The sequence below is a fragment of the Sycon ciliatum genome, chromosome 4 (assembly GCF_964019385.1).
Source record: "Sycon ciliatum chromosome 4, ocSycCili1.1, whole genome shotgun sequence".
NCBI classification, from domain to species: Eukaryota; Metazoa; Porifera; class Calcarea; order Leucosolenida; family Sycettidae; genus Sycon; species Sycon ciliatum.
Window position 1 is genome coordinate 30377179 of NC_088646.1, and position 24091 is coordinate 30401269.

At 48.8% G+C, this 24091-nt stretch overlaps 3 protein-coding genes across 3 annotated transcripts; 2 read left to right on the forward strand and 1 right to left on the reverse strand.

Annotated features, from left to right (window-relative positions):
- Positions 1-6831: 6831 nt before the first annotated feature.
- Positions 6832-11064, reverse strand: LOC135815553 (uncharacterized). The gene is made up of 3 exons (XM_065328868.1): positions 9450-11064; positions 8596-8715; positions 6832-8048 (listed from the first exon to the last, which is right to left on the reverse strand). The coding sequence occupies exons 1-3, from the start codon at positions 10998-11000 to the stop codon at positions 6981-6983; spliced, it is 2739 nt and encodes a 912-aa protein (XP_065184940.1). The 5' UTR covers positions 11001-11064; the 3' UTR covers positions 6832-6980.
- A 729-nt stretch (positions 11065-11793) lies between these two features.
- LOC135815554 (uncharacterized) lies at positions 11794-17849 on the forward strand. The gene is made up of 3 exons (XM_065328869.1): positions 11794-13431; positions 15707-15826; positions 16275-17849. Exons 1-3 carry the CDS (start codon positions 11902-11904, stop codon positions 17340-17342), a joined length of 2718 nt encoding a protein of 905 aa, XP_065184941.1. The 5' UTR covers positions 11794-11901; the 3' UTR covers positions 17343-17849.
- Positions 17850-18953: 1104 nt separating this feature from the next.
- Positions 18954-23217, forward strand: LOC135815555 (uncharacterized). The gene is made up of 3 exons (XM_065328870.1): positions 18954-20546; positions 21514-21633; positions 21905-23217. The coding sequence occupies exons 1-3, from the start codon at positions 19017-19019 to the stop codon at positions 22970-22972; spliced, it is 2718 nt and encodes a 905-aa protein (XP_065184942.1). The 5' UTR covers positions 18954-19016; the 3' UTR covers positions 22973-23217.
- The last annotated feature ends 874 nt before the right edge of the window (positions 23218-24091 follow it).

Genomic DNA, 24091 nt, shown 5'->3' on the forward strand with positions numbered 1-24091 from the left:
GTGAGCTTTGTCTCTGTAACAACGGCAAGATCCGGCTGGGTACTCTGCAGGCAGTGCTGAAACTCGCCAAACTTAGACTTGAGCCCGAAGGCATTTGTAACAGTCCAACTAACTTCAGTAGTCATTCTTGGAATAAGCAATGATCCTTGCCATAATGCATTCTTATATGCATGAACAAGCAATGATGGACATAACACCTAACAGCAGCAGCGTGATAATAGCAGGTGATAAGTGTATCCTATTCCTAGTGTTAGTAGTAACAGTGAATCTGTTACACCATTCCCCCCTCTCAACTGTCAGAACAGTACCAATTCGAAGGAACAGTTATGGTAACTAATGATCATGCATGGATATGTGGAATGCATGGTAGCCGAAAACAACACTGATGAACTCAAGATCCAGTGCATGTCCTCTGCAAATAACGCCTGGCTGGCAGGGAAGCACTATCCTAATCATGCAGAATGCTACATTTCTATTGCAACACGTAGAAACTAGCAATACAACTGTGGCTGCCAATTAAATAGCAATTTTATGAAAAACGGTCCAGGTAGGTTTTCAGCGGAATAATAGCGTTTCCTGCTTCATCCATCAAGTATTCCTCCGGCTCCCAGGTGGCATCTCGGTAGCCCTTCCATTTCACTAGGTACTGCGTGCGCCGTCCTCTCTTCTTGTGCGACAACACCCTTTCGACAATGTACCGCGTATGGCCATCCGCATCGGTTAGGGGTGGAGGTGCCGGCTGAGTACGGCCCGGTATCTCATTGCCATGGTACAGCTTGAGGGCAGCAATATTGAACACTGGATGGGCCCGAATGATTCTTGGAAGAGCTAATCTGTACGCATTCGGGGCCACTTTCTTCTGCACCTTGAACGGCCCATACCACTTGAGCCTTAATTTGTGTGAAGGCCTGTCTCGTTCCTCGGGCGTCAGCAGGAAGTCCCTGAAGACCAACACCTCATCCCCCTCCTTCAGGGCGTCCTCCACCCGTCCTCGATCCGCATACAATGATTGCCGGGCCTGCGCCGCCACGATGGCATCCTGTGCCTCACGTAGTGCCTCTACGCGGCCATCCAGCCATGACAGCGGACCATTCGTGTCCATGCCAGCTCCAGCTTTCTGCTTCGTCAATAAGCTCGAGGGAGTAACTGGATGGCATCCATGGTTGAGGAAAAATGGCGTGTTACCTGTTGACGCTTGATCGGCATTGTTGATCGCAAACTCACATAGCGATAGGAGTTCATCCCAATTGTTTTGCCTATGGTTGACGAAAGCTCTTAGCGTATCCTCAATGACACGGTTCACACGCTCAGTCATGCCATCGGTCTGCGGGTGGTTGGCCGTGCTCATTTTTAGCTCCACGCCAAGAATACTGAAAACCTCCTTGAAGAACGCCGACGTGAATCGCGGATCTCGATCACAAACTATCGTTTTGCTCAAGCCATGGGCAGCAAACACATGATCCACGTACAATCGGGCTGCCTCCTTAGAGTCAACATGAACAGTCGTCGGGATCAGGTGCACATACTTCGTCAGACGGTCCACAAAGGTTAGAATGGCGCTATGTCCTCGGCAGGTCAGCGGCAGTGGCTGTGCCATGATGAAATCCATGCTGATGTCTGTCCAGGGCTGTTCGGGGACTGGAAGGGACTGCAACAGTCCTGCCTTGGTCTGGCTACCCTTTACGCGTTGGCACCGGTCGCAAGATTTAACGAAGTCCTTCACAGTACTTCTCATGCCTGGCCAATAGAAGTATCTGCTCAGCTTCAGGTAGGTCCTGTCTCTCCCCGGATGGCCGGCCGTCAGGCAATCATGATTCTGTTTGAGCAGTTGCAGCCGTACCGGACCGCGAGGAATGCAGAGGCGAGCATCGCCCGATGTTACTAGGTACAGCCGCCGGTCCACACTGTTCCAGACGTATCGCTCATGCATGGCGTCTTCGCTGCAAGCCATCAAGCGCTTGATTACTGGCGAAAGCTCTGGGTCACTATCATACCCTGCTGAGATCTGATTCGCAATTCCTTGATTCACATCCAGAGAGAACTCGATTCCATTCAGTTCCAAGTCTGGTCGACGTGACAACGGGTCTGCTATGTTACACTTCCCTGGCTTGTGATGTACCGTGTAGTCATAGTCGGCCAGGAATTCAATCCATCGAGCCTCTCTCTTGGTTAAGTTTGGTTTGGTCCTGAGGTAGACAACTCCCATGTTGTCGGTGTAGAGTTGAAAGTGGCGAAATAGGTAGACTCGCCAGCACTGCAGGGCGTACACTACAGCCAAAGTTTCTCGCTCGGCGGCCGTGTAATTCCGTTCGGCAGAAGACAGCTTTCGGCTCACGTAAGCCACAGGATGCCAGGACTGGTCCTCTGCTTGCTGCGTTAAGACTCCTGCCACAGCAAAGTCACTTGCGTCAGTCTCAACGCGGAAATCCTGACTGACGTTTGCTAGTCGCAACACTGGTGCATCCAGCAGAGCAGACTTCAATCGCTCAAATGCCTCCTGTCGAGTCTGATTCCACTCGAAGCGCACATGTTTCCCTGTCAGTTCCTCCAGGGGTTTGGAGATGGCCGAGAAATGGTTAATGAACCTTCGAAAGTAATTAGCGAATCCCAGAAACTGTCTTACGTGCGTGACCGTCGTCGGGACAGGCCAGTTATGCACGGCCTTGATCTTCTCTGGATCTGGAGAAATGCATTGGCCGTCTATCCGGTGCCCAAGAAACAGAACGTCTGTCCGGCCGAATTCACATTTAGACGGTTTGCAATATAGCTCATTCCTCCTGAGGGCGTTTAAGATGGTTCTGACATGATCGAGGTGCTCCTCCCATGATTTGCTGAATATGAGGATATCGTCTAGAAACACCACAACGAATTTACGCAGGTATGGCTGGAGGACACTGTTCATCAAGGTTTGGAATGTTGCCGGGGCATTTGTTAGGCCGAAACCCATCACTGTGAACTGAAAGTGACCGAATGGGGTATTTATTGCTGTCTTCGGAATATCTGTTTCTTCTATTCGAATCTGATTGTAACCGGACCTCAGATCTAGCTTGGTGAAATACGCACTGCCTTGGACGGTATCAAAGAGGTTGTCAATATTCGGTAGGCATGCCTTGTTCTTAATGGTTATGCGGTTTAGCTCACGCCAGTCGCATACCATTCGAAGTGTTCCATCCGCCTTCTTTACGAAGAACACAGGGGCTCCGTATGGGGATTTGCTGGGCTGGATGAATCCTCTACGGAGCAGCTCGGTGAGCTGAGCTTGAAGCTCATCCATCTCTGGTTTTGGTAAACGATATGCTGCACGAGATGGCGGTTTAGCTCCTTCTTCCGTTTTTATCTCGTGATCTGCGCCTCTTCTGGGTGGCAGCTTGTTTGGAAGCTCATCGGGAAAGACGTCCCCGAACTCCTTCAGCAGGTCCTTGAAATCCTTCTGATCCTCCCTACCCGGACTATCCACCGTCTGTGGCTCGTCCGGATCTGCTGTCACATACGCTAGGATTCCTTCTGCGCCACCTCTCATTGCATGCCTAGCCTGCTTCCCTGAGATGAGGAACGTCTCGATCGGTGGGTTGGATCTGTCCGTGCCATCACTTTCACTCGGTTGACAGATGATGGATCCACCCTCCAGCTTGATTTCATTGGTACGAAAATTGATCTGTGGGTTCGTCCGGGTCAGCCATGGTTTGCCGAGGATCACGTCATGCCGCGTCATAGGGAATACTAGGAACTGTTGGTGCTCGCTAAAGTCGCCGACTACGGTCTTCAAGCTGTCCGTTTTCGTAATAGGCTGTGAGCGGACCGATCCATCAGCAAGTGTGACGTTCAGGACGTCGCTACCGGTTGTTGTGGAGATGTTGTGCTTCTTGACAAGGTCAGTTGAAATGAAGTCGTGGGTTGACCCAGAATCCAGTAGCATGGTAACGCGACGTCCATTTATCTTGCCCTGGACGCGCATTAGGTCGTGTTCGTTGTCGGCGGAAATGCTCCCTGTGCTGGCGGTTACTTCATTAGGCCGGCCAACAGTATCAGGTGACGAATGCTTGACAGGCGAGGCTTGAATTTCGGTCTCCTCGAGGCGTGGTTCCTCATTTGCTAAGGGGCTGAATTTGTTCTGAACTTTGATTCGTGGCCTATTCCTGGGTGCTCTCGTGTTCGCCAGTAGTCGCACTCCCTTCCTTACTGGCGTCCATCGTTTAAAGAAGGCTTGCTTGTGGCGTTCCTCCCTCCTTCTGGACAGAATCTGGCAATATGGCCGGGTTTCCTGCAGGTGAAACACAGCCTTGAACGACCCTCTGGCTCCCTGGTTTCTCTCCCACCGGATGGTGTTGGTTGGCTTGACCAGGGTCCAGGCTGGCGCCTCTGATGCCCTGGTGCGCGCACTGCCTTGGCGTAGCTTGCTTGGGCTAGCTGCATCGACTGGTCTGCTGAGACCGCAGCTCGTATGGCTTGGGCCAAATGTTGCGGATGCTCCCTAAGTACCTCACCGCTTAGGCCCTGAGCCAGCCCACGCGTGAACAAGATAGCTCTGGAGTGGTCATCAAGCTCGGGAACTTGTAAGCTAAGCCGCGAAAATTTGTTGATGTATTCGTCAAGAGTCTCATCTTGGTGAAGAGCGAATAAGTCGATGCGCGCCTGTTCCCTGTCATACACCGGGCCGTACACTTCTCCCAGCTTGCTCTTCAGGTCTGGCCAGTCGGAAAACAGCGTGTTTGCCTCCTGAGAGGCGATAAACCAAAGACGAGCGTTGCCCTCCAGAAAACTCGCCGCGTAGCTCAAGCGCTCCTCCGCGTTGTCCAGCTGCAGGGACTTCATGGCGAGTTCGATGGCGAAGGCCCACTCCTTGAACTCTCTTGTATCTCCACGAAACACAGGCGGAGACTTAACATGGCGCATGCGTGGCCTCTCTCCGCTGGGAGCTTGAGCACGTCTTGGCGTTTGATCTGATCCATCGCACTGACCGAGTGCGATAAGGTGATTCAGACGCTTCTGAATCTCGAATATACCGTAGGCGACTAATGCGGCCACTGCGCATAGCCCGAACATGACGAAAAGAAAAACCATCCTCTTGCTACCAGTGTAACAGTCCAACTAACTTCAGTAGTCATTCTTGGAATAAGCAATGATCCTTGCCATAATGCATTCTTATATGCATGAACAAGCAATGATGGACATAACACCTAACAGCAGCAGCGTGATAATAGCAGGTGATAAGTGTATCCTATTCCTAGTGTTAGTAGTAACAGTGAATCTGTTACAGCATTAGTGACGAACAGTTTGAGGTTGTTGCAGTTGGTTGTTCTTTGGGAGCCCCGGGACCATCGAGGCTGGAAGGGAGTGGCATTGGGGTTTAGCAGGGGTATGGCTAGCAGCAGACATCACTGTTTGCTGACTGGAGCCACACGCTTTGCAGCTTGGTCTTCAGCGGGAGAACCACTTACCTTTGTGTAACTGAGTATACGAATCGATGGATGTTCGAAGAGTATGCTGTGATGGTTGCACTTGCAGATATATTATGGCAATAGACAACACCTCACCTTTGAGGATCAAGTCAACCACGTATGTACATCTGTTTATAAGAAGATAGGAGCATTCCGCCGCTGCCGCCGTACAGTAGACCACACAACTAAGCGAATATTTTATTTATCCCTCATCCAATCCACTATTGAATACGCCAGCAACTCGTATGCTCACTGTCTTACACCATCTTTATACTCTCGCCTTGTTACTTTAAGTCATATCAGCATGAAAAAGGTTTTTGGTCTCCCTCGCCGTACCCCGACTGTCTTTGTTTTGCGGCACGCTAAGTTATACTCCCTCGAATCTCGTCTCAACTTGAGGCTTTTTATTTTTGTTTTCCGCTGTATTCATCAGCTTACAAGTCCTCTTCTTTCCTCAATGTTCACCCTCCAGTCGGCTGCTACTTGCACCGAGAGGCGCACTAGAGGGCAATCATTCTCTTCACTTTCTTTGCCCGCTGCTACCACTAGATATGGCATGTTCTCTATTTCTTTCCTTGGCGCTGATAGGTTGAATTCTCTGCCTGTCTCGTGTCGTCAGGTTGAGCATCTATCCGTTTTTGTTTCGCTCTGTAAAGAGCACTTAGGGTTCCCTGTAACAAGACGGCAACGTCTGTAGGGCCTTCCCTATCAAAATAATAAATTCTACTACTACTAAATGCAGCATGACGACATCGTAGCCTGTGAGCAACGTCTTTTGCATAGGTACGGGAATTACATGTAAATAATTCACGGATGTGTGATGAAAGACTATTAAAGTCAAGTAGTTCCTAAGTGTCTGCTCAGAACGTTGGGGCTGGCGCTTCCTGCCAAATGGCTTGACACTTCACTGACTCACGACTGCGTCTGGAGCACACGAGAAGCCCGTCGAACCTTCCACTCGGCAAACCTGCAAGAAAAAAACACTCCCTGCTGTGTTTCGGGGAATTCACATCCCACCAGTGGCATCTCCAACAATCTATGGCATCTAGTCGCATTCCTGCGCGGGGGACAAAGTAGATCTACGAACGAAGATGTTGCGACTTCGGCGGTAAAGAAAGTGTTTGCTCCAAACGCCAGGGCTCCCACTTCCTGCCGACTGATTTGACTGGAGCACACTGGTGATGTCCTTTTGTGAGATCGAGGACGAGGTTGCGGAGCCACATTATGTAGCTCCTCAACCTCGACCTCACAAAAGGACATTCCACGTTCAGAAAACATGTCGGTCATTCCCAAATGTTCACGATCAAGCTCTTTTCAAACCGTTTTGCAATCAGCTGAGGACAACTTCCTCTACCAGACAGATAAATGCGGGGGGGGGGGGGGGGGGGGGGCCCTATTGTTTCTATCGCACATGATGACAAACACAATGCGCAAGAGTTAGTTTGATCATCGTCAGAAGTCGATACGAAATAGAGATGAAATTAACGGATAGAATGACCTGCATTCCAGTGTCCTGACTACAAGTATACCCGCAGTCTGGGTTCATGTTCGCATCTGTTGCTCATGCCGTTGCTTGATACGAGGATAGCTAAACAGCTCCACATCCCCACCATCAACGATGAATTTCCCTCTCAGATCTCCTACTTCTACACTGTATTCTCCTCTGCGAATACTCTGTGCTCCCTCACGATCTGTCAAGGACAATGTCTGAGGAGAAACTGTCAAATGCACAGTTGCTGATTCTCCAGCCTGCAGATACACACGACCAAAGTCAAACAGTTCACGAATTGGTGCGTCCGATTGATTGCTCGACTTCAGGAATCCCAACACACTGTCCGCTCCAGCTACATCTCCAGTATTCTTCACAACAACTGTGTACATCAGTGGTGTATCTCCTACTGATGCTGCCGTTGACGTATCCACATGGATGACTGACTCGCCGATGCTGCCACTCTCCCAACTGTAGCTAAATGTTGTGTATGACAAACCATATCCAAACTCCCAAAGTGCATCTCCAGTATAATGTAGATAGGTACAGCCACCATTGTCTCGCAGGTTCATATCAAAATAGCTTCTATCAGTGTAGCTAGCTGGGTACACAGTGGTTGGTAGACGGCCTGACGGGTTCACTTTGCCAAAGAGAACATCAGCGACAGCATCTCCACCAAGTTCTCCGGGATAGAAGGCTTCCAGGACTGCCGGAACATTCTCTTTGATGGAGTCAATGGCTAATGGTCCTCCATTGATCAACACCACAACAGTGTTTGGCTGTACTTTGAGAACTGCATCAACTAATTCTTGCTGAGCACCGGGGAGAAGAAGATCCATGCGGTCATGTCCTTCGGACTCTTGTTTTGTTGTCATTCCGATGCAAATGATGGCTACATCACACTTCTTAGCAGCACCAGCTGCCTCGTCAAACTCTGAAGTATCATTGGATGCAACATCCTCAAGTCCCGCTACATAGTCTACTGACACTGCCTGGCCAGCTAGGTTTATTATTCCAGCTAGAACAGAGTGGGAATTAACCAGAGTATTTGTTCCGTGATAGTTGCTTAGCAGATCCTGTGTGGCGTTGGCCTGGGGTCCAATCACTGCTACCGATTTCACCTGCAGCAAAGTGTTGGATGAAATATGCACAGAACCAAAACTACAGAATCAAAACCTGAAACATACCAAGAATGAGCACCTTCATACAACTGGGTAGGCGTGTAGCTGGGGGGGGGGGGGGGGGGGGGGGGGACAGAATGGGGGCTGAAAAATACTAAATCGTTTTGTTGTAATCAGAGATGCGCAATTTTAATGGAAAAAGTTTGTCTGCCAAGGAAAGCTGAGTGCATCTCTTCCTTGATACCACCCGTCAGTCCTGAGACAAAGGTCGCACTAGGGGGAGGGATGGGTGGGGGATTTGTTAGCAATCTGCTAACTCTTCAAGTTGCATGCGTGCTGTGTCATCCATGCATTATGCAGCCCCCCCCCCCCATCCTGGTAACTCGGCTTGGCGTTAAAAAAAAGATATTGCATGGCCACATGTCTTCTCTAGCCTCTGTAACAAACTATGCTATAAAAATAGTTCCAGCAATTTCACTGGCTGCTTCCACATGACGTTAGAGTAGTCAGTGATACATAGTATTGAATTCCCCAAACCCGCCTATACCTTGTTCACGGAGAGAGGCAGTGTGCTCTTGTCATTTTTCAGCAGGACAATCATTTGCTGCGCAGCTTCCAGGGCAATTTGGCGATGAACTGGGGTGTCAACCTTGTCAGGCCCAATTTTCTGGACGGTGAAAAACGAATAACAGTCATCCTTGACACCTGTTTAATGAATGAAGAGCTCTTCAGAACAAAACTACGACACCAAGGTTATCTTAGGAGTCAGTTATGGCTAACAAAGTTGGTCGGAGTCCAGATTGCTCTGTTCAATGTCTGGTGGTTCAAGGCTTTATTTTGAGTTTAAGTTTACCAAAGTAACCCATACATCTCAATACACTCGTCCTTCATGTGATCAATGGCAGAACTATTTTACACTGGAACAGTTCACTTTTACTTCAGAGTACATTTGTTCATGAGTAGCTTTTTGCCTGTTCAGCATTTACTCCAAACTCACGATCACATGCACTCTTCGGCTGAGCCCGTTCACTAAGCCAGCAACATGACACCAACTTGCAAGCCAGTACTGAGTAGATAGTGGCATGTGGTAGGGAGGGTGGACTCGATGGAACCTGGTTTGACTTTCAACGCACAGTCGCACACTCAGTCACAACCTTCAAGCTCGCTTCGGAAAACTTTGAATTAGAATTATTTTGTACGCGTGGATTGCCGGGCCAGCATCTTGCGTTCAACTGCCACGCAGGTGTGAGGGTTAACCGTCCGTGAATGCAATCAGCGGGAAAATTGGCCTGGCCGGGCACACGCACTACTCTGTATAACTATAATTATATCCTCAAATAAGGCTTGTGTTTGCCACATGCACACGGCCATACATTTACATTTAGACACGAATAGACCTACCGTATATGGTTGGTCCTCGGCTGGGTCCATGTAGCCTAGACGGAACATGTATTCCATCACGCGACGTACAGAGACGTCCAGCTGTGCCTCCGTAACAAAGCCATCATCAACGGCCATGGCAAGGAAGTTCATGTACGTCATCCCGCAGTTTGTGTCGGTTCCACCTTCAATGGCGGCCTTCACGGTAGCTCCGGAGGAGTTCGTGTAATGGTGTGTGCCACCAATGTTGCTGATGGCACCACAGTCACTGACAAAGAACCCATCGAATCCCCACTCTTCACGGACAATCTCATTCTGGAAGAGAGAATTGGCGCAGCTTGGTACCCCGTTCACGGCATTGTAAGAGCACATAATGGACTTGGCATGAGCACGCTCGACACAAGAGCGGAACGGTACCCAGTAGTACTCCACTAAGTCTTGCTCGCCGACAATTGCATTGTATTCATTGCGTGTCACGTTGCCCCAGTGCTCAAGATCGTAGGCACTGAAGTGTTTACAGGATGAGATGAGTTTGAGATAGCGAGGGTCTTCGCCTTCTTGCAAAGCACGTGAATAGTGTGCAACATACTCTGCAGATAAGTATGGATCCTCTCCTGGAACTTCTTGTCCTCTTCCCCAGCGGGGATCCCGGAACAAGTTGATATCGGGAGCCCACATGGACAGACCTATCTTTCCCTGGTTATGCAATGCTCTGCCCTCTGTTGCGATTGTCTCACCAACCATTGTCCAAAGTGTACGATTGAATGTCGCTGCCAGTCCCAGCGCATGTGGGAATGAAGTGGCACAGCCGGTAGAACCCTGGGCAGCATCTCCGCAGAAGGCGTTCACTCCATGAAGGCTTTCACCGTACAGAAATGCAGGAACTCCGAGACGAGGAACACCGCCGTTCGTGTGTTCCCTTGCGACCAAGAACTGCGCTTTCTCGCCAAGCGTCAGCCGTGGGAGTAAGTCATCAATTCGGTCAACCACAGATGCTGCTGGGTTGCAGTACGTGTTGGAACTGAACGGTTTCGTTGAGCAGCTGTACGTTGAGCCGGCATCTAGACATAATGACGAGTTGGCTAATAGCCGTATTTGCCCAGCCGCTGTATCGTATTTCCACTGCTGGCGCGGATCGCCAGGTTTGCTCGTGTTGCACTTGTCAATAACCAGAGCGGACCCTGGCGTATTGTACCTGGCAGTGATGCAGAATTTGTTCATCAAACTCACAACGTGATTATAGCCCGGATCATACTGGAATTGTTGAGCATAGGCATGTCCGACTGGCGAGGCAAGCGACAGTTGCAGGATCGTGCCACTCTTGTTCTGAGCCTTCTCTATGGTCACCACAAGCGACGAGTTGTCTGCGCGCGCGATGCGACGGTTGGGGTAGGCATCCGTTCCGAATTTCCACGCATGATTCGCGGCAGCGCTCTCGTTACAGTACCACAGTTGAATGAAAACACCTGGGTCCGACGCGGACCAGGCGGTCTGAAATGATAGACTGAGAGTGAGACCCAGCAGACATTGGATGATGGTAGTGTATGCTCGCTGCGGACTCTGGTAGGCCATGTTGGTGCGATTCCGACCGTCGACAAGAGGTGATTTTCAACGTCTGCTTGTCGTCTTCGGAAGAAGAAACAAGCAGACGTTGAAAATCACCACACTTTTTCAACGTCTGCTTGTCGTCTTCGGAAGAAGAAGAAACGGGGGCCCCGGTAGTACATTGGGTACTGCACTTGCCTGCGACCCCAGAGGTCGCGGGTTCGAGCCCCGCAGTCGCACATCTGACTGCAAAATCCCCACGACGCAGCTCACCAGATCAAGGTGTGGGTCCTCTGCACTCAGTAGAGTCAAGCCGAGCGAGCTGCAACTCCCGGTGCCGAAAGGCGGGCTCACGCCCCGACATGGCTACTTCCCTTTGTCTAACCCCCAAGACGAAATGATAGAAGCCGACTGGCCGAAATTTAAAAAAAAAAAAAGAAGAAGAAACGCACAGCGACGGCGAAGGGTACACCTGGTAGACTACATAGATGACCTTCAAAAGGTCTAGACTACACTGCACACTGTAGATCTACCGCAGTTGTCATGCATGACTCGATCGTCATGTAACTGTTGTTGTTCAGACGGCTGCCGACGCCTCCGTGCCCCAAATGACCCGGCCTACAACTAAAAGGACGGGTTGTAGATTTACTTGTAAGTTAGTTGTAGCATGGCCTGATGACAGCTGACATCGGAGGAGATCATGTGCAGCTTAGGTCTGCACCTCGTGACCGGCCCACTGGTGTCGAAGTCTCGAGTAGCAGTAGATCTATGGGGGTGAGTATGGGGTAAAACTGGGCAAGCGCGAAGAAACGTCCTGAATTATTTGTGAAGACTATGCTAGGACAAGTAGGAGACCAACCGCTTTACAAACCAGGGATTAGAAAGAAGAACGGTATTTTGACCAGACTCATCCTAAGCTGCGACCGCCATGGCCGTCTCTGTGCGGGGCTTTCGTCTCGCCTTGGTGGTTTTGCTCGTCAGTCTTTTCGTAAGACAGGCCACATCGACTCTGGCGGGTCAGGCCCTTCAGCTATGGGATTGTTCTCCGCCACACAGCAACAACGCTTGGGTGATCGTTTCCGAACCGTATCCCAACCATCACATTGCACGCGCGAGCAACAACTCGTTGATACTGGACATCGATCATTACCTGAACACTAGCGGAGCGGTGGTGCAACTCTTCCATCCTAACAGCTTCGCCGGAGCCTACAACCAGCAGTTCTCCTACGATAAAACCAATTCCTACATCCTAAGTATGATGAATGGGCACTGCGTTACGGCGCAGCAGTTCGTACCAGGTGCTGGTGTGGTGATGGAGAACTGCAGCCAAGCGCAGGACGAGTTGCAACGCTGGACCTACGATGCGGAAACGAAGCAATTCCGTCTTGTTCATTCTGGTAATCCGTCTTTATGCCTGGATGCTGGTTCGACGGCCAACTGCTCTGTGGAACCATTCAGCACATATGCGTACTGTAACTCGGCAGCCTCCATGGTCACTAGGATTGATGACCTATTACCACGACTAACAGTGGCGGAGAAAGCTCAGTTTCTGGCGGCAACGCCTCACACAAACGGAGGCGTCCCTCGCCTGGGAGTACCGCCGTTTCTATATGGTGAAAGCCTTCATGGAGTGAACTGCCAATGTGGAGATGCTGCCCAGGGTTCTACTGGCTGTCCAACCTCATTCCCACATGCTCTGGGACTGGCAGCAACGTTCAATCGTACACTTTGGACAATGGTTGGTGAGACAATCGCAACAGAGGGCAGAGCATTGCATAACCAGGGAAAGATAGGTCTGTCCATGTGGGCTCCCGATATCAACTTGTTCCGGGATCCTCGCTGGGGAAGAGGACAAGAAGTTCCAGGAGAGGATCCATACTTATCTGCAGAGTATGTTGCACACTATTCACGTGCTTTGCAAGAAGGCGAAGACCCTCGCTATCTCAAACTCATCTCATCCTGTAAACACTTCAGTGCCTACGATCTAGAAAATTGGGGAGGTGTTACACGTCACGCATTCAATGCTATCGTCAGTGAGCAAGACTTAGTGGAGTACTACTGGGTACCGTTCCGCTCTTGTGTCGAGCGTGCTCATGCCAAGTCAATCATGTGTTCTTACAATGCCGTGAACGGGATACCAAGCTGTGCCAATTCCCTCTTCCAGAATGAGATTGTCCGTGAAGAGTGGGGATTTGATGGATTTTTTGTCAGTGACTGTGGCGCCATTGGCAATATCTACGCTAATCACAATTACACAAACTCCTCTGAAACAGCTGCCGCTGCCGGCCTCAATGGGGGTACGGACACAAACTGTGGAAAGACATACCAGAATTCTCTGGCAGATGCGGTGAATGATGGCTTTGCAACGGAGGCACAGCTTGACGTGTCTGTTCGCCGTGTGATGGAGTACATGTTTCGCCTTGGTTACATGGACCCAGCCGAGAACCAGCCATATCTGGTAAGCAAAATGGCCAGGTCGACAACTACATGTATTGTCTTGAAAAGAGAGTTTTTGTGTCTTATTTAATGGCGTCAAATTTAACTCTTCACCTATTGTGGCATCGAGATGCGTCTAAGACGGTTTATCATAAGAATATCATGGCTTGAATTGCTCATCAAAATTCAAGACCATGTCCGACTGGAATTGCTAGGCTAACATCTTTTGATCAAAGTCCAAGAAAAAGTACAAGGAAACACAGAGAAATACTGAACCTTTGAACCTAACTAAGCCCTGAAAAACACCAAACTTCATGTTCCTCAATAGATGCTACTTCGAAGTATAAAGAGCATTGAAGGGGAAGTTAAAAGGCAAAAATATAAATTTCACCAGTTGTAGTCTTCGGGGTGCTGAGTCGAATGGTCTTGGTCCGAGAAAGCTGAGACGCTCCCTTCCTATTTGAATCCCAATCGAACTCGCGCACTTCCACTGAAACTGGGTGACTGCGCCCTGATGGCGATTTGTATGCAAAATGTCACTAAAAGCGCCATTTCGTTCTTATAAAAGCACGGATGACCGCGATTGGCCCATATGTTGTAGTCTTTTGGACGCTGAGTCGACTGGCTTTGGTCCGAAAAGGCTGCGATGCAGCGTTCCTCCTTTATTCCCAATCGAACATGGTTGAACAAGCGGTCACGTGCTCCTGGGTGCCCAATAGGCCCAGACAGATCCTGCCTGCAATTCTTTCGGCAAAATATCGAAGAATTGAAAGAGCGGAAATTACCGGCAAAATCGGAGCAAAATATCGACATGTTGGGTAAAATCGATGCCTGATACTTGGATTTCCTTGTTTCTTACCCGTTCAGCAGGATACACTGCCCAGGACGAGATCATGTCAACGAAACATCTCTGGGATTCACTGTGGATCGACTTGAATTTGGAAGAACTCAGGGACACGTCCGTTGAAACCCGTGTTGAGAAACCGACCCTGCGATTTTTGTGAAACGTTGTACGGGATTGTACACGTTTTTCCGGAGCAAAATGGAGCAAAATATCGAGTTTGTTGTGCCAGGCTCGGCAAAATATCGAAGATTTCGCAGCAACATTTTGCCGCAAAATATCGAGGCGACCGGAGCAGAATCTGTCTTGGCCTAGTGCCCAAATCACCTGGTCACCACGCCAGGAGGCCACAACTTTCACACCAAGGTTCAACTTGAGTTCAACTCGAGTGACAGGACTGCACCCAAAAAAGGTCAAACAGGCTAGTAAGTTGTACCCTGCAGGCACGGTGACCAGGTGACTGGTGTACGCAGGAGCACGTGACCGCTTGTTCAACCATGTTCGATTGGGAATAAAGGAGGAACGCTGCAACGCAGCCTTTTCGGACCAAAACCAGTCGACTCAGCGTCCAAAAGACTACAACATATGGGCCAATCGCGGTCATCCGTGCTTTTATAAGAACGAATGGCGCTTTTAGTGACATTTTGCATACACATCCCCATCTAGTAGGGCGCAGTCACCCAGTTTCAGTGGAAGTGCGCGAGTTCGATTGGGATTCAAGTAGGAAGGGAGCATCTCAGCTTTCTCGGACCAAGACCATTCGACTCAGCACCCCGAAGACTACAACTGGTGAAATTTTTATTTTTGCCTTAACTTCCCCTTTAAGTTTGGCTGAAGCTTTGAAATAAAAACAAAAACCATGCCAGCCTGAGGTGATGTTTCATCACTGTAGATGTGAAGCAAGTACAGTAAGACCTGTCAAGGCGACCACTCGGATAAGGCAACCACCTGTCCAAGAAGACCACTGAAACCAGGATCAAGGGATGCTATTTCCAGTCAAATGACCCTGGATAAGGAGACCACCTGGTAACAGAGACCGCATTTTGAAGGTCCCTTGAGCGGTGGTCGTCTTAGACAGGTTTCACTGTACAGTTGTCGCCAAAGTATCTAGCCAATGCTCGTACATGTACATGGTATTCTAACACATGCGCTGCCACTGCACATGCCTATCATGTACCTATCTGCATAGTCAGTGCCACAGTGCTGGTAGATCTACAGCGAAACACTGGTAAGACTGTGCCGCATGATTCTACCATGTGGCACCGCCGTATCCTCGTACCATGTCTCTGTATGGCGTTAGCCGAATTTTCGTGGGCGCCAACTGTGCCTGTCTCCTGAATGCCAGCCGCAGTGAACTGTTGTTCGTACTGCGTGCAGGGCTGTATTTATAACTTTAGCTATCCGCCAACAAGTCTACCTTTCTGTGCTTTTCTGAATAAATGTGCCCTTATTCCAGAGCCTTGGTCCTGCCGATGTTGATACATATGATCATCGGCAAGTGGCACTGGAAGCTGCACAGCAATTGATCGTCTTACTGAAGAATGTCAAGAATACATTGCCTCTATCCCTTGCCAAGGTAAATATATGCTATCATCTAGAATACCAGCATACGAAAATCCAGGCATTATTCTTCTATACGATGGGCTGGGGAACTTTGTCAGTCCAAAGAGTCTGCATCGAGGTCTCACCAACATAGCGGTGTACTCTGCAGCTGCAATAACTTATTACAGTACTCTCACATTCATCAGCAGAAATATGCAGCTCCTGTACAGGATAATTTTTCTATGCATTGTAGTAAAGCCTGGCTTGGATTGCTACACAAAATATTGGTTTCACATAAGTGGGTATACCCAGGTTTCAACAGTGCTCAACACCACAGGGGCGGAGCGTAACCACAAAGGTCAAAAAGAATGGTTTCACCAATTATAGAAACATACGTTGTAACGCTGCAAAATATTGGTTTGATACTTTTCAAAGCAATACCGGGTTTCTTTCAAAACGTGCGCCCTTTGTCTGTTGTCCAGGTCAAGTCCATTGCACTGATTGGTCCGCAGGCAAACGCTACACAAGATCTGCTGAGTAACTACCATGGCCAGAACACTCTGGTAGAGGCACACTCCATCCTAGCTGGAGTCACTACGCTAGCTGGTCAATCCATCAAGATCAACTTTGTTCCGGGACTCGAAAGTACATCATCTGACGACACCTCCAAGTTTAACGATGTGACCGCTGCTGCCAAGGGAAGCGATGTTGCCGTGGTGTGCATTGGCATGACAACAAGACAAGAGTCTGAAGGACGCGATCGAAAAGATCTGCTTCTCCCCGGTGCTCAGCAAGAATTAGTTGATGCAGTTCTCAAAGTACAGCCAAACACTGTTGTGGTGTTGATCAATGGAGGACCATTAGCCATTGACTCCATCAAAGAGAATGTTCCGGCAATCCTGGAAGCTTTCTATCCCGGAGAACTTGGTGGAGATGCTGTTGCTGATGTTCTCTTTGGCAAAGTGAACCCGTCAGGACGCCTACCAACCACTGTGTACCCAGCTAGCTACACTGATAGAAGCTATTTTGATATGAACCTGCGAGGCAATGGTGGCTGTACCTATCTACATTATACTGGAGATGCACTTTGGGAGTTTGGATTTGGTTTGTCCTACACAACATTTAGCTACAGTTGGGAGAGTGGCAGCATTGGCGAGTCGGTTATCCATGTGGATACGTCAACAGCAGCATCAGTAGGAGATACACCACTGATGTACACAGTTGTTGTGAAGAATACAGGAGATGTAGCTGGAGCGGACAGTGTGTTGGGATTCCTGAAGTCGAGCAATCAATCGGATGCACCGATTCGTGAACTGTTTGACTTTGGTCGTGTGTATCTGCAAGCTGGAGAATCAGCAACTGTGCATTTGACAGTTTCTCCTCAGACATTGTCCTTGACAGATCGCGAGGGAGTACAGAGTATTCGCAGAGGGGAATACCGTGTGGAAGTAGGAGATCTGAGAGGAAAATTCATCGTTGATGGTGGGGATGTGGAGCTGTTCAGCTATCCTCTCGTCAAGGAACGGCACGTTACAAAGCTGAACCAATAGAAGTTGTCATTTTGACAACATAATATATTCGTCCATTGCACATTCTTCTTTCATTCGCAAAACTATTTATTGGCATAATGGCGTACAATGCATGTTCTAGAAGTACAGTGTACCTCGAAGTCAGTTTGTCACTGAGGTGAAATGTTCACGTAAAGTCGTTACCACCTGCTATACAATTGATTTGTGTTGAGAAGCACAACCAACTTACAAGTAGGAAGTTTTGAAGTTGTGATCTTACCTGCTGTAGATAGCAAGCCATGAGGCGCTAGGCCCGGCCTCATCAGTACAAAGTTGTGATCTTATTGTCATGACAATGTCATACATTCACAGCTTATTTTTACATTGGTCGTTATGTCCTGCTGTCTATCGTGTTACAATACAGAGTATGCCAGGCGACCAATGATGTTCTTTGGTATTTGACCTATCCTGCCGTTCAGGTATTTACTGCACGGTTTTGCATTGTTCCCACCTGGTACATTCATTGTTTTTACTTCTTCTGTAGACAGACTGCAGTGCAGGCAGTGTACAGTTGTGGCCAAAGAAATCCGATTCACGGCTCGCAACCAGTGCCAAGACTCGTGCGGTTCCTGCGACCCACGGCCGGATGGGCTTTTGGGTTTTGCATGATATATACTGCCTAATGGAAACGCGGTGACCGTGTTACTTTCATTTTTTGACTCAAGGGTCGACTGTACGTACATGTACATGTAGATCTACACAAACATAGTTTGACAAGTAGTTAGTTTCTGTTCATGATGCCCGAGTTTCCTTTGCCTTTGGGGTTCTCTGAAGTCGTTTCCCGGGAACCTGTGCTCTGCATGCATGCCATGTCTGGTTTTCTGCTGGGATTACGTTATGGTCCCATGACGGTGGCAGTTAGTATTCACGACATTGCTGTACAAAGTTCTAAGGCCCTATGTAGGCGTAGTGTAGAGGATAATTGGATTTGTATTCGGGCCATCTACTGACTGTCCTGCCCTAGGCAAACAGAAAATCGTTTAGAAGCTGAAAGGCTCAGCATTGGGGACTTTTGTGCCGTTGTGGACGTGGAGCGGTATAAATTTACTTCAAAGTATAAAACATCCTCAAAGAGTTGGCCCGGATATCTGCAACCGTCTGAATCGAGATAACGTCTGAAGCCTAGTGAAGGGTAAAGAGTGAGACGTACATGACTGTAGATCTACTGAGAGGGAAATACTCTGGTGTTTTCCCATACTTACGACTGCCTAGTTGCAGGGCCTAGGGTCACCGAGGCTATGGCCTACTCACCGCCCAACTGCAAGCAGGGAGACTTTCCTTTATTTCTTTTCTGACTCCCTGCTTGCAAGTCTTGATAACCATTCATGATTGCGGCAGCATAATTATTGTAATGATTATGTAGATCTCTACATGATTGTACTATGTTTTTCGATTTTGACAGCATGTTACAAGGCGAGGACGCGTAGTGCTCCTGACTACAACCATAAACCGGTTGGCCAAAATCGAAAAACATGTTAAACTACCAAGCAAGGCTTCTGTATATGATTGTACTAGTATTACTGCACTGGTCCATGTACTGCAGTCAGTAGATCTACACTGCAGCTGGACTGTTTTCTTTCTGTGCAGTCGTCTTTGGCCAAAAATTGGCCCGGCCGGGTCGTTTCAGAATCGGGGTCAGGATTTGTTGATTCAGCCATGGCAACCTATGCGCGAAGTGTTCGTCTGGGCGTGCTAGTAGCCGTCTTAGCGGTTAGTTTCTTTGCAGACCGCCCTGCTGCAGCCCTCGTCGGGCTTCGTGTACAGCTGTGGGAGTGCTCCTTACATCTAGCCGATGATGCGTGGGTGGTTATTTCGGAGCCGTACCCCAACCAGCGCATTGCCCGTGCCAGCAATAAATCCTTGGTTCTCGACATCGACCATTGGCTGAATACGAGTGGAGCTGCGCTGCAACTCTACAGGCCTAATCCTTTTTCTCGTGCGTACAATCAGCAGTTCAAGTACGATAAAAACACGTCTCGAATTGTGAGTCTCATGAATGGTCACTGTGTTACTGCGCAGCAGTATCTGGCCGGAGCCAGTGTGGTCATGGATACATGCAGGCAAGCACAAGACCAGATGCAGCAGTGGACGTACGATATAGAGTCGGGACAGATACGCCTGTCTTCTACTCCAGCATTGTGCCTGGATGCTGGCTCCACTGCAAACTGCTCCCTAGCGCCATTCAGTTCATATGCGTACTGCAATTCGGCCGCGTCCGTTGTAGATAGAATCAACGACCTGGCACCTCGACTCACAGTTGATGAAAAGGCCCAGTTCTTAGTGGCAAAAGGTCACACAAACGGAGGTGTCCCTCGCCTGGGAGTACCGGCGTTTCTATATGGTGAAAGCCTTCATGGAGTGAACTGTCAATGTGGAGATGCTGCCCCAGGGTCTACTGGCTGTCCAACCTCATTCCCACATGCTCTGGGACTGGCAGCAACATTCAATCGTACACTATGGACAAAGGTTGGTGAGACAATCGCAACAGAGGGCAGAGCATTGCATAACCAGGGAAAGATAGGTCTGTCCATGTGGGCTCCCGATATCAACTTGTTCCGGGATCCCCGCTGGGGAAGAGGACAAGAAGTTCCAGGAGAGGATCCATACTTATCTGCAGAGTATGTTGCACACTATTCACGTGCTTTGCAAGAAGGTGAAGACCCTCGCTATCTCAAACTCATCTCCTCCTGTAAACACTTCAGTGCCTACGATCTAGAAAATTGGGGAGGCGTGACACGTCACGCATTCAATGCTATCGTCAGTGAGCAAGACTTAGTGGAGTACTACTGGGTACCGTTCCGCTCTTGTGTCGAGCGTGCTCATGCCAAGTCCATCATGTGTTCTTACAATGCCGTGAACGGGATACCAAGCTGCGCCAATTCTCTCTTCCAGAATGAGATTGTCCGTGAAGAGTGGGGATTTGATGGATTTTTTGTCAGTGACTGTGGCGCCATTGGCAATATCTACGCTAATCACAAATACACAAACTCCTCTGAAACAGCTGCGGCTGCCGGCCTCAACGGAGGCACGGACACAAACTGTGGCGCAGCGTACCAGAAGTTTCTGGCAGATGCAGTGAATGATGGCTATGCAACGGAGGCACAGCTTGACGTGTCTGTTCACCGTGTGATGGAGTACATGTTTCGCCTTGGTTACATGGACCCAGCGGAGGACCAACCCTATAAGGTAAAGCATGCTGGTTGTGAGGTATCTGGATGTTCTTTTTTTAAAGCATTTGAAACGTCCAACCGCCACACAAAACCAAATTCTGCAGCTCACACATACCGTACATGTATTTGCCGGGGTGTTTGCACCGGGGTCTAAGCAGCATTCGTAATTTTGTTGACATTCAGAGTATAAGCCGCATGCCAGACTTTGAAGCTTTCGGCATGTAACTTTTAAATGGTTGCCAGAACGTACAAGACATTACAAATGATTAAAAAGTTACGAAGCACGACCCAAGTTCTAGCAAAAGTCTCCTTGTTTGTCCTTCACTCTGAACTGACAAGACGTAGAGGCTGCTTGCTGGTGCAATGATGTCTTGCAGTATGTGAAGTGTAGCAGAATGACACCATACGTGAGGCATGGAACACTGAAGCGCTGGTTGATTCATATCCAGCACTCGGAGTCTAAGGGCGCGTTTGGTTGGTACAACCTAGAACAGGATTCACCAGAACAGCGCGTTTGGTTGGGACTGCACCTGTTCTGGGTCGGCCAGAACATCATGTTCTTCTTGCTCCGGCCTCCAGGCCGGAGCAGACCGAGCAGTTTCACTTGTTTACAGTGGAACCTGGCGGAAACATCGATTTTAGTCTCTAATGATCACGTGCATACCGTTTTGGGTTGAACTCGTCGTACTGTACAAAGTGGGGATGGTGACATGTACACATTTTGAAGAATGCACCAAGTTTGGCTCACTTTTCACAAAAAATGTGCTCTGTTTCTGGAGTACCGTTTGGTTGGCACGAGGCTGCCCCATGTGCACCAGCTGTTCGACCCTGTTCTGGATCGTACCAACCAAACACACCCTAAGCCGCAGGGGCAATTTTTTTAGTTTTCTAGCATGTGTGTGCGTGTGTGTGCATGTGTATGCGTATGTGTTTGTGTGTGTATGTGTGTGTATGCTATCTGACCTGCACTCACTGTGGCTCAGAGGCTCGGTCCAAGTGATGTTGATACACATGATCATCGCCAAATTGCCTTGGAGGCAGCTCATCAGATGGTCGTCTTGCTGAAGAATGACAAAAACCTGCTGCCTCTGTCCATGAACAAGGTGAGTTAACTGCGAACACATTGTGTATTGCAATTGCATGAGTAATACATTGTGTAATGTAATTGCATGAGCCATATCACATGACTGGTAGTATTTCTCCCTTGTGACTCCAATAGGAGTGTCGCGGTAACTGTCTAGGTGCCTTAAACTTCCTGACCGATATTGCAACACGTGGCCTTTTCTGTGGGCACAATCATGTATGTGCCCGATATGGCTGTACCGGGGTCCTTATCACGGTCAATTGTTTTCTCTGCACATTTCTGCTGCTTAGATCAAGTCCATTGCACTGATTGGTCCGCAGGCAAATGCTACACAAGATCTGCTGAGTAACTACCATGGCCAGAACACTCTGGTAGAGGCACACTCCATCCTAGCTGGAGTCACTACGCTAGCTAGTCAATCCATCAAGATCAACTTTGTTCCGGGACTCACACGCACATCATCTAACGACACCTCCAAGTTTAACGATGTGTCTGCAGCTGCCAAGAGCAGTGATGTGGCCGTGGTGTGTGTTGGCCTGACCGAATCACAAGAGTCCGAAGGACATGATCGCGTGGATCTACTTCTCCCCGGTGCTCAGCAAGAATTAGTTGACACTGTTCTCAAAGTACAGCCGAACACTGTTGTCGTGTTGATCAATGGAGGACCATTAGCCATTGACTCCATCAAAGAGAATGTTCCGGCAATCCTGGAAGCCTTCTATCCCGGAGAACTTGGTGGAGATGCTGTTGCTGATGTTCTCTTTGGCAAAGTGAACCCGTCAGGACGCCTACCAACCACTGTGTACCCAGCTAGCTACACTGATAGAAGCTATTTTGATATGAACCTGCGAGGCAATGGTGGCTGTACCTATCTACATTATACTGGAGATGCACTTTGGGAGTTTGGATTTGGTTTGTCCTACACAACATTTAGCTACAGTTGGGAGAGTGGCAGCATTGGCGAGTCAGTCATCCATGTTGATACGTCAACAGCAGCATCAGTAGGAGATACACCACTGATGTACACAGTTGTTGTGAAGAATACAGGAGATGTAGCTGGAGCGGACAGTGTGTTGGGATTCCTGAAGTCGAGCAATCAATCGGATGCACCAATTCGTGAACTGTTTGACTTTGGTCGTGTGTATCTGCAGGCTGGAGAATCAGCAACTGTGCATTTGACAGTTTCTCCTCAGACATTGTCCTTGACAGATCGTGAGGGAGTACAAAGTATTCACAGAGGAAAATATAGTGTAGAAGTAGGAGATCTGAGAGGGAAATTCATCGTTGATGGTGATGAAGTGGAACTGTTCAATTATCCTCGTATCAAGCAACGGCATGAGCAACAGATGCAAAATTGACCGTGGGTCTAGTCTTGATACTGGAATGCAGGTCAATCCATCCATATATTATTTATTCCCTATTTCGTGTACACTTCTTCTGCTGATCAAATGAACTCTTCTTTCTGCTTGTTCCTTCGCTCACTTTGGATGAGCAGGTGCACATTTTGTATCACTATACCTATGCCCGTTGCACCCTCGTGCATCATTACTCCAAATATCATGCTCCCCCCCCCCCCCACAATGATTTTTTCAAAGAATCTCGACAGCAGTTGACGTTATGCGTGATGTTGCATGTGGTTGCCAGGACGCCAGCAGTTGTCTCAGGGTGGACTTGTTAGTACGAGTACTAGTGCTGGCAGTGAAGTACACGCTTGTTCATGGTGGGTGGGTGAACATCGTCACCGTTATTCTGCTCCGCCTGGTTCTGTTCTATCAAGAGTACATGAAACCCAGAGTGTGCAGCTTGTGACTTTTCTGCATGGGTCACGGTCACGGTGTCTGGCACGGCAAAATTCCTGGATTACATCTTTCATAGTTGGTGCAGCCTGATGAGCGGTGGGAAGTGGCGTAGTGCGTACAACTGAGCTACAGTTCAGTGTAGAGATCCACTTGAATCACTGACTGAGTGATAAACCCCAGAATTTCGCCGTGGCACCAACCCATCCCAGCTGCACACGCTGGGTTTCGTGTCCTCCTGAGCAGCTGCTATCCAGTAGTTGCATTCAGTACAAAACATGCACAAACCCAGGAAGTGTACACATCAACTACAAATAGGTCAAGTGCAAGATCTGCACTATGCAGCCTTTGAACTACGGAGTTGTGCTGTAGAAATAGATCTGCATTGTACTTTGTAGAATAGAATCGCTCTTGCTCTGTGCTCTGTGCTCTGTGTGTCTTGATGACAGACCTACCGACTCGGCGAGAGTATGTCTTCTCTAAAAACTATGCATGTGCACCAGTCACACTAGCCCGTTCTGACTCCCTGCATGGCCTGGTCCTGCTAGCATGCTCTCTAGACTCTACTCCACCATGATCTAGTGCTTTACGACTCCCTCCTTGTGACAACTAGACATACATTATAATAATATTTTATAAACCATGTAAACCATGTAAACTGCATGACTGCTCCCAGTCCGT